The sequence below is a fragment of the Tenebrio molitor genome, chromosome 1 (assembly GCF_963966145.1).
Source record: "Tenebrio molitor chromosome 1, icTenMoli1.1, whole genome shotgun sequence".
Classification (NCBI taxonomy): Eukaryota; Metazoa; Arthropoda; class Insecta; order Coleoptera; family Tenebrionidae; genus Tenebrio; species Tenebrio molitor.
Genome location: NC_091046.1, coordinates 12182627 through 12193122, shown reverse-complemented (window position 1 = coordinate 12193122; position 10496 = coordinate 12182627). Strand labels below are relative to the sequence as shown.

Genomic DNA, 10496 nt, shown 5'->3' with positions numbered 1-10496 from the left:
AATTCGACCAGCCCGACTATCGTCCAATCAGAAAGCAGGATAGCGGCGCTATTTTCAAATTAAACTCTGCGCCAGGTTTTAAATGTTTATTTTCGAGACTCGCTACCTCTGTATTTTACACAAGCAAAAGGCACGAACAGAAATAAACATACTTGTCTTGTGGGTTTTTATATTACAATATAACATAAAAAAACGTAATGGGCATTTATCACATTCTAATTTACTGTATTAGCAGTAGAATTCTTCTCAAATGCAACGCATCCATCCACAAAGTTCCTTAAAAATCAAAATTAATGGTAATTCAAGTTAATATTGTACTAACACACCTTATATAAGTTGGCAATTCAGGTGCTAAATAAATCAACATATGATCGTACCCCTTAGCCTCGAATAAATGATAGGTAACGTTTCCTTGGGTGGTGAAATTTCTATTTTGTACCGCTGTTTCATATAACTATAAAAATTTCAATTAACATTATGTAATTAAAAGAAAAACATAGAAAAATACTTTTGTTGCTAAATCGTAGGGTACGATGGTGTCGTCTTTGGCATGTAAAATCATAATTGGACAATCAACATCCACAATATATTTTGTGGATTCGAATCCGAATCCGTTGTACACTATGGGATCTAACATGGTTGTCCTGTACCAAGGTAACCATGAGAGCAGCTGTAACAGTCATTTTAATTTTATCCAATCAACGCCGTTAAGAATTTTACGTACTCTAAGAACATAGTGCCTTTCCATAACATCAGGTACAGTGGAAAAGGGAGTTTCCAAGACTAATCCAGAAGGAACAATATTTTCGGCTTTTATGTTGGAAATTGTGTGTGTACTTATACCAGTACCCAAGGAATGACCCCAGAAAAAAATTCTAGCTTTCGTTTTCCCACGAATCCATTTATAAAAATTCACCATGTCCTTTACCATATTGTCTTCTGTCAGTTCCGCTTTAGTGGAATCTGCGTATCCTAAAAATCAAGTGATGATAAATATTTAGAATATAATAGGACGTTGCAAAAATAAAAAATACGTAAAAGCGCATTGTATACAGATAAGTACTGTGCTGCCGGCAACTTATCATAATATTTTGGTTTTTAACAATTAAATTATATTTGTTATATTATATTTTACCTCTGTAATCAATTGCCATCACATGAAAATATTTTCTTAAAATATCGTATAGCTCCAGGCGAACTGCGCGAATACCGCCATTTCCGTGCAGATATAATAAAATGTTGTAGTTTTCATTTGCTAAGATTCCCTCATAATCATAATATTTATTTTCCACCACATTACTTAACAATTTACTTGGTAAAATCTGCCACACTCCTAGTGTTACATTATCGTTTTTATCAACAGTGACGTAGAAATTTCTAACTCCTTGCATGCCATAACTCTCTGGATCAGAAAAATTTGCATCCTCAGTGCTCCCTAAAAAATTAAATCAAAAATCAATTATTATCTTTATTTGATCGCCCATTAACCGGCTACATACATGTCGGAAAAATAATACTTCTTTGGATTTCAATGCTATATTTAAAGACAACAGGAAGTATCACAAAAACCACCAAAAACAAAAACAAGAATAGCGCGCATCTAAAATTCACAAATTTATTTAAACAAACTAAGTATTAGGTATTCTATTACTTACATAAAAATAAGAGTTCTTTTAAAACACCTTTTAGATTTCACCATTTTTCTTGGAAAATATTTAACAGATTAAGAACCAACTGTTAAAACTGGAACTACAGTGAGCGATAAAAATGGAGAGCTACGAATTTACAACTTACCGACATGCTTCTGGAAGCTCTGCTATTTGGCAAGTGTAAAAAATATAAAAATATTACATAACAAACGCGACCACTACAATTACACAGACCGATTTGCGAAAATACTTAATTTTTAAAATTCCCGCGCGCACAATGGGTAATATTTTTGCGTTCACTGCGTTTACTGTTGAATAATAAATTAATTATAAACAATGCACTGTAACGAAGGACGGTGATGTTTATGTTATGAAAAATACTTTCTTCTCGGTCTTACGTAAGCTGAATGTATGTTTCCACTTAGAAAGTGCAACATATTAATTGATTACGTGTTGTCCGTGCTGCAAAATAGAGAGGGAAAGAGAATGTCGTAGATTTTTGCAAATATGCTCTTAGTGAAGGTGAAATTAGAATCAGGCTTATTTCGGTGGAGTTACAGTTTGAGAGTGTTGCGGGAGAGTATTACAAAGTAAAGCAGAACACACATCAATTTTGATTGATAATTTACATCAGAACGTCATTGCTGATCTGTACCACCAGTGGCGGCGCACTGGCTGGCACATGTAAAAGATGGCACGATGTAAAAAGGAATGCTTTCGATAAAAATTTATTTTAATAAAATAATTTATGAGCGATCTACAATAAATAATATTAGTCATTTAGTATATGTAGTTTATTCGTTTTTTTCTTTGAAGTTATTGTCACTCCTTCATTCAATATAATGAAAAATACGTTAATACTGCCTTTAATTGTCTTTTTTCACGTGGCTCACTATTCAGTGTTATTCCATTCAGTACATATGTATCGAAAATAACTGCAATAATATAAACAGCTCAATTGTATTTGTAATTCTATTCAATTTACTTAATAAAGTATGGAAGAAATGGATCTTGATAAATGAAATTGTGATCATATCCCAAGTTATAGGCAAATTGATAATAGAGTGTTGTATTAACTACAGACCTGCTTTTTGCTATTTCATTCAACTGCAAAATGTCTGAAATGTATCTATATTTATTGATTTTGTAAAAAGTACCTTTTGTCCAAAGCGGTAAGGTACAATGCTGTCATCTTCAGCACTTAATATCAGAATTGGGCATTCAACATTTAATATGTGTTTACTGTTATCAAATAAAAATCCATTTTTTTCTAGAGGTTTTACAATAGTTGCATCAAACCATGGCAGCCAGGCAAATATCTGTAAGTACCAATTTAGAAAAATAAATACGTACAACTTGTAAAATCTTACTTTACCATAAGGATGAACATATAACTCTTCACTCATTTTTGTAAAAGCAGCTTCTAAAATTAATCCTACTGGTTGAGAAATATTAGGTTTAGAATGTAATATGACAGTTGTTCTAGAAGCTAAAGCAGTTCCTAACGAATGTCCCCAAATAAATATAGGGGCAGAAGTTTTTGTGACTAGCCATTCATATAACTGTACGCAATCATTAACTACTGCATCTTCTGATAGCTCATTTTTGCTCGAGTCTCCATAACCTATTGATTGACTTGTCAGTTTAATTTGATAAAAACATGTAATACTTACTTCTATAATCAAAAGTTATTACGTGAAAGAAAAATCTAAAAATTGTGTATTTTGTAAGTGAGGAACTTCTGTCTTCACCTGTACCATGAAAATACAGTACAATACTTCTGTTACTGTTCTTTAAAGCTTCGTCAAAATCAAAATTTTGTTCTGTAATCACAGCTTCTTCTAACATATAAGGCAGCAGATGCCATACTCCTAGTGATACAATACTTTTACTATTCATGTCTTTTACAGATACATACAAATTTCTTAAGCCTGGTTTTAATTCGTATTTTCTAAAATAGCTGCCATCACTTGGCAAACCCCCTGCAGTAAATTTATTGCATATTGCATAATTTTATTTTATGTTAAGGTGCACTTACAGTTAGTAAACATAAGAAGTCTTTGAAAAGCAATTGACTTCATAAAAATTATGGGTATTCCTATAAACGCAAATAGAACACATAGCAGTGCTAATACAATTCTGAAAAAAATTCAGATACAAAATTAGGTCATTATTATCTGGCATACTTTAAAAGACATTACTCACAAAAAAATTCCAATGCATTTTAATCTTCTTTTGTTCACTTTACTTAATGTTTTCCTTACATAAACAACTTCATTTCTGTTTCTACTTCTTTGTTCTTCCAATAGAGGCATTGGCAATTTGTTTTGTGATAATTGTTGTCTGTTATCTAGCTTGACCAAAATAATCTAAATTTTATTATCCACTTTATTATCCATTTTTACAGGTAGCACTTATCTGTGACGTTCTGTATTTCGCTTTGTGTTCCCAATTAAGAAATATGTTTTTTATCATTTTTGTGTTTAATCTTTCCTCTCGATAAGCGTATTGTTATTTATCAAACGCACATCAACGAAAGGTGGTTCTTTTCAAAAACCACGACATACACATAACCTATTTTGACAATTCAACAATGTCAACAACAAATACCAACACAACAATACCATTTTTTTAAATTATAGTCGTATACTGGAGTAAAGTTAATGGCCAAAGATTAAATTTTTGCACTATCTAAAATTGTATTTTTTGTAACTGCGTTAGATTTTATTGGAGTATCTTAAATGATAATGAAAATTAGAATGATTTTCAACCAATGTAAATAAAATTGCAATGTAGGTTTAATCATGTTGGCAACGCTGAAAAATCAACTCCCATGTAATGTCAGTCAGTTGTATATTTTTTATTAGTGAGATTGCAAGAAAGTTCATTTAATTTGATTAGATTCATCGATTAAATGAATAATGTGAAATAGGTGTAGCAAAAATGAGTGTTTTTAACGATTTTCAGCAAGTGTGGTTGCAAAGGTTTCCTGACAATCCTTTACCAGGAGCTTGGGAAGAACATGTCAAATTAAATTTGGCTAAACATAAACAGAAAGTTTCTATGTTCAAAGAAGAGGTGCGAAAAGAAGAAATATATGTGGAATATTTAGAAAGGCTGCTTCTTGATATCCAAAAACACAAGAAGAGTGAACCTGTAGAAAGTGGAGAACAAATGAAAAATGAATCTGGTGATGTCATAGCTGATAACATATCAAATGTAAATATCCTTCTATTTTTGTAAATTAATTATACAACCTGTGAGGATAAAATCAGAAAAATTTGAATGGGTAGGTTTAGATAACTATGTTTCTGTGTAAATTTCAGAGCAGCACACCAGTTGCGGCTGGAATTAATTTGGAAGAATTTGAAACATTTTCTGCTAACATGTGCGTAACAGAATTATCAAATGAACTTTCAAAACTAAATTCTGAACAAACTGAAGAGTCTGATGTATCAATTCCTGATCCTAGTTCATTTGTGACTGTAATTGAAGTGAATGGACAAAAGTCATTGACCACAACTCAAACCCCACCAAAGTAGGGTTGATTGTTGTATTTATCTTTGTCATATTTTTGTTCTTTTAGGATACCAGTAAAACCTGAATTTTATAGGAATGATAGTTTCCAAGCAAAACTCGATAGCTTTCAAGCAAGACTGGAGCACCGTGAATCAATAGGGTCATCATCTGAACGTATATCAACGCCTGAAGAACCATATTATGATATTGTTGCACCTGAAGAACAAGATTTTAATACTGCTGAAAGTGACAATTCCAGTGCTGAAAATACTTTAAGTTCTACAACATCGTTTATGCCAAAACATGAAAAAGGATCACAGTCTCCAAGTACTTCTAATTATGTCAACATTGAATATTTTATTCAGTACGTGTTATTTTCTTGGTTACAATATGGTTTTTGTTTTATTTTTTAATTTATCAGGGGAAGTCATCAAAATGATAATGATCACAGCAGTAGTGACGAAGAAGTCGCTGAAATACATCACAGAGGGAGTAATGGGTCATATGCAAGTTCAAGTTCATTAGAGTCTTCGACACCATTTAGCAAGAGAAAGTTTCCACCAGTATGTAAAATAAATTTAATACAAATTTTGTAGTAACAATTTTTCTTTCAGGAAACTGATCTTGAAGTTGGTAATGAAAATTCCATGTACAAGTGCATTTTATTAAATATAATAGGAAGTGAAACAGATTATGTAGAATGGCTCAACGTATTAATAAAGGTAAATAATTTTATTGCTTTTATGTAATTATTTTAATTTTTTGAATTCCAGTATATGAAAGCAATCCACGCCACTTTGAGTACATCCCAACGAATTGTGACTGAGACTGAATTAAATACAATATTTTACAAAATTCCAGAACTGCATAATTTGCATTCAAAATTTCTGGAAGCCTTGAAAAAGCACACAGAAAAGTGGGATAATAAAATAGGAGATTGTTTTAAAACATTGGTACTAACATTTCTTCATAATGCTGTTGACTTAATGAGATAATATATTTTCAGGCATTAAATTTAGAGTTGTACGGTGCATTTTTAAGTAATTACGGACGAGCTTTAGACACTGTGAGAAAATGTTCCAACTCCAACTCTCAATTCAATGATGTTACCAAAAACATTACGTGCAAGCATTTGTCCAAACAGCCCATAAATTTAGAAGATATTTTGCACAAACCAGTTGCTAGAGTCCAAAAGAATGCCTTAGTGTTACATGATTTATTAAATTGTTTACCAAGTACTCATCCTGATTATAATAGCCTCAATGAAGCATTGCAGCTTACCCAAAATTTCCTCGATCAGTTTAATATGATTCAAACGAAGTCAATGTTTCCTGTGAGTTAATGAACAATGATGGAATGATGTTCATTGTGTACATGTTTTTTATTTGTAGATGCCTGATAGAGCTCAAAGACGTCTCGTTAAAAATTCCTTTATTGTTGAATTTGCTGATGGTCATCGAAAGCTTCGGCATTTGTTTTTATTTAATGATGTCATAGCGTGCGCCAAATATAAGGTATTTATTTTATATTATGTTGTTAATTCGTTGAAAATGAACATGCAAAGAGAACTTAACAATGCTAGATTTAAAACAAAAATATTCAAATTAATAGGCTTCTGCAAAACAAGCACAACTGTAAAAAATATACAGACAAATTAAGATTTTATTATTTATTAAAAAAATCCAGCTTAGTTTTTTGTGTTTAGTGAAATGATTTATGTTAGTTAGCACGTTTTTTATTTTCTGCTTAAAAGTCTTACTAATATGTAAACATATTTTCAGTCATGTGGTCGAAATGAAAAATATACGTTCGAATTAAAATGGTTTATCCCGGTAGAAGATATTATTATTTTGCAAGAAACTAGTCCGTCGCATCAGTACGAAAGCCCACTACCAAATATTGTAAGTCTTAAGTCGCAGGCATCAAATGTAAGAGATCAACTTAGGCAAGAAGAAAAGGCTTTGGAAGATAAAGTAAGTCCCATAAAAATACACATTTCATGAGAACAGTAAAAATCCGGACGAATTTGGCGTTCCTCTCCTCTAACCGTAAACCACATCGATAGTTTTTAATCATCAAAAAATTAAATAATCATGTGTGAAAATAGTTAGATCCGAGTTTGAAATTTGCTTTGTTGGGGAGTGTTGCCAAAAATTGACTTACAGCAATACAAAAATATTTTTGGAAATCTCGAAAGTGATGCTGTTTTTTTTTACAGCACATTTGTTCACTTTTTACCTTTAACGAGATAAAAGTAATGGAATTTTAACTAAAGAAAATTCCATTTTGAATAAACAGATTTTAGCAGCTCATTATTTTTAAAAATACTAATATTTCCGGATAAGAAGAACCTTCAACCAAGGCGTTTTCATTCAAAAAATTCATTATCATGTAATCTTTCTGAAACATGGTTCAAAAATTATGAAAGAGCGGATCTCTGTCAAGAGTGTCAAGGGTCATAGCTGTTGACACTTTCACGGTATAAAAGGAAATAATCGATGTTATTCGCTTAATGGTTGTGACCAATTTTTAACAAGGGTCGGGAAGTATAGCTGCTTAATTCGCAACGATTTAATTACCCCAAATGTGCTTTGTAGTTTATACTATGATGTAGATAATTGTTGAAAGAGTATTTGAAACAAAAACAAAGAGTGAACGGCATTCAAGAGATAATTTTGTATTTAGACTTACAAAAATGTTCAAATAACTTTTTTAGAGAATTAAGTAGTACTGTTGATCAACTGCTGACTGGTAAAAATATATACTTAGAATCAAATCAACATAACAAGATTTCGAAAAAGCATTTTTCTTAAAAGTTTCACGGATAATAAATAAGTTGTACAGTGGCCGGCAAAAAAAGTTAGCCATCATTTAAATGTCAGTGTCATTAAAGCATTAATTACACATTTGGATTTTTATGTGACAGAAAAGTAATGGCTAGTTTTTATTGCCGGACATTGTATGCAGAAGTACAGTGGCGGCTACGGAATTTCGTACATCAATGTCATTTCACTGGCAAAAGTTATGGACTCGTTTCACTCGCGTTTTAATCTGGCCCACTCATACCAAAAAAGCCCAATTTACACAAGAACGAGTTGAATACGTTTTTTTTTTGTTCGACGACCCCCTTAAAGGCTCCAAATCGCTTAAAATCTTTAAAATTAACTTGACGTTTCGTTTTGACAAGTTGTCACATTTATCAAAATCCGTTCACATAGGAGAAAATTCTCAAATTCTGACAACTTGGAAGTCACGTATAGTTCTTCACACCGATATGTTCATTTTTTGATCGTGTTGCACTTACTACTTCTTAAATTATTTATTTATTTTTTTAGAAAATAAGAAGCACCCGGGGTTCTGACAAGTTTAAAAAACGCTTAGTAGAACTGGAGAGTCAGCTGGTGCTAGTTTCCCCAAACTTACCATTCCGCATCAAAAGCCGACACACTGGGAGGCTGTACACATTTTTCCTTTCGTCTGAATTTGAACGCACTCAGTGGATCGAAGCCATCCTAACTTTACAAAGAACCGGCAAACCTCCAACGCCTTCGTCCAGCTTCAGCATGCTAGAGTTACAAACGTGGATCACGGCATGTCGAGCCTTCTTAAAAACCAACATGGGATCGTACCTCCTCCGCAGCGGCCAAGACGAAAGTTTGCTCGTCGGCGACTTACACGTCCACGTTTTCGAATTAACCGGTTTGGAGTATAATTGCGGTGAGTTATCGGAGACAGTTTCAAGTTGGGAAAAATGACTGAGCGATCGATTTTTAGATCTGTACGTTATATTCGAAGTGGACTTTTACGGACACTTTTTCCAAAAAGCTAAAACCAAAACCATCGCAAATTCAAACGTGTTTAATTGGGGTGAGAAATTCATCATCGACCTCGAAGGATGTGAAAACCTTCGAGTGTTGGTGTATCGGACGAATTACTCAAATCAAGCGACCGACACTTTGGTGGGAAAAGACACCATAAAATTGAGTAGAAGTTGGCTCAGACGGGAACCTGTCGAGAAGAAGTTTAACATAAACGGAGCAATTTTAAGAATCAATCTGACGTTCACCCCTTGTATAGTGAGTTTGCGGAGGATTCCGACCGGCAAAACTGGAGCACTGTTTGGCGAAAAAATTCAGAACGTTTGCAAGTACGTCCTATTACCGCTGTCAGAAGTTATGAACTTTGACGAAACGTATTATTTCAGGCGCCAGAAGAGAGAGGTTCCTTTCATAATCACAGCCTGCATCAGAGAAGTCGAGAGGCGAGGGATGTCGGAAGTCGGTCTGTACCGAGTTTCCGGCTCGGCGTCAGATCTATCGAAACTGAAAAAATCATTTGAAACTAGTATTTCTTTGCGTGTTCTTTTAAATCTCGACTGACACTTTCTCTTGCAGATTCGTACGAAGCCGAGCAGCTACTTAAAGATGTTGATATTCATTCAGTTACTGGCATCTTAAAATTGTATTTGCGAGAACTCCCCGAAGCTCTTTTCACCGATCAATTATACCCTTCTCTGTCGGAAGCTTTCAACCAAAGTAATGGCAACTTTACTCGTAGGATAGAGCTGCTAAAAGAATGTTTTTCGAAACTGCCCCAACTGAACCAAATCATTATTAAATCCATCTTGGAGCACTTGATAAGGTGCGTTGCTAAGTGAGAGATTCTCCAGTTTATGAGGAAGATTTCAGGGTCCACGAACATGAGAACGAGAACAAAATGTCCCTTCACAATTTGGCAACCGTGTTCGGACCGACGCTGTTGAGGCCGGGAATGAAAGCTAACCAGACCAAACCGAAGGACACGCTTTCAGCGGAAACAGTCGATGTGATGGCGCAAGCAGGCATTTTGTACTGTTACCTGCAAGATCTCAACACTCCGAACAAGAAATGTTGATCCAGGAACACACAACACAACAATTATTGTAGAAGTACACATGAATTCGTAATTTACGCGATTTGTATATAGTATATTTATAAGTTATTTAGCAGTATTGTATCTTGTATTGACTCGTGTGATTTTTGCGGTCACTGACTTACTGTAATGTTTATGTGAAAAGTATTTTTGTATAGTGGCTTTTCAGAATCAACTTTTGTATCCTATTCTACAAGCTTTTGTAAAGCAATTTGGCAAAGCTTTCTTGTACCTTTATACAAATTAATGAAACATAATATAATTATTGTAATAAGACATCTTGATAAAACGTCAATTACGCACCTGGAACACTTCCCACGAGACCATATACGAGTATTAGAATAATTATTAAAGTCAACATGGCCTTTATTGTTAAGCAATCTTTCAGAAGCTGCACAAATCTCACATTACATAATA

General features: G+C 33.5%; 3 protein-coding genes across 5 annotated transcripts; 1 reads left to right on the top strand and 2 right to left on the bottom strand.

Moving 5' to 3' along the window:
- Positions 1 to 72: 72 nt before the first annotated feature.
- On the bottom strand, positions 73 to 2310 carry LOC138128013 (lysophosphatidylserine lipase ABHD12-like). 3 transcript variants are annotated; one of them, XM_069044204.1, is made up of 8 exons: positions 1795 to 2310; positions 1656 to 1749; positions 1500 to 1600; positions 1136 to 1435; positions 725 to 972; positions 509 to 670; positions 327 to 454; positions 73 to 276 (listed from the first exon to the last, which is right to left on the bottom strand). In XM_069044204.1, the coding sequence occupies exons 2-8, from the start codon at positions 1697 to 1699 to the stop codon at positions 216 to 218; spliced, it is 1044 nt and encodes a 347-aa protein (XP_068900305.1). In that variant the 5' UTR covers positions 1700 to 1749; positions 1795 to 2310; the 3' UTR covers positions 73 to 215. The 3 variants fall into 3 exon arrangements, with proteins under 3 accessions (XP_068900305.1, XP_068900321.1, XP_068900313.1); XM_069044220.1 differs by having other exon boundaries at positions 1656 to 1743; XM_069044212.1 differs by having other exon boundaries at positions 1799 to 2310.
- Positions 2311 to 2361: 51 nt separating this feature from the next.
- Positions 2362 to 4256, bottom strand: LOC138127997 (lysophosphatidylserine lipase ABHD12-like). The gene is made up of 7 exons (XM_069044181.1): positions 3855 to 4256; positions 3688 to 3788; positions 3323 to 3631; positions 3020 to 3273; positions 2807 to 2968; positions 2635 to 2756; positions 2362 to 2584 (listed from the first exon to the last, which is right to left on the bottom strand). Exons 1-7 carry the CDS (start codon positions 3962 to 3964, stop codon positions 2542 to 2544), a joined length of 1101 nt encoding a protein of 366 aa, XP_068900282.1. The 5' UTR covers positions 3965 to 4256; the 3' UTR covers positions 2362 to 2541.
- A 199-nt stretch (positions 4257 to 4455) lies between these two features.
- On the top strand, positions 4456 to 10355 carry RhoGAP1A (Rho GTPase activating protein at 1A). Its single transcript, XM_069043944.1, has 14 exons — positions 4456 to 4868; positions 4976 to 5187; positions 5236 to 5532; positions 5590 to 5731; positions 5783 to 5890; positions 5942 to 6121; positions 6175 to 6501; positions 6560 to 6682; positions 6950 to 7141; positions 8504 to 8885; positions 8943 to 9315; positions 9373 to 9512; positions 9563 to 9809; positions 9857 to 10355. Exons 1-14 carry the CDS (start codon positions 4593 to 4595, stop codon positions 10059 to 10061), a joined length of 3204 nt encoding a protein of 1067 aa, XP_068900045.1. The 5' UTR covers positions 4456 to 4592; the 3' UTR covers positions 10062 to 10355.
- The last annotated feature ends 141 nt before the right edge of the window (positions 10356 to 10496 follow it).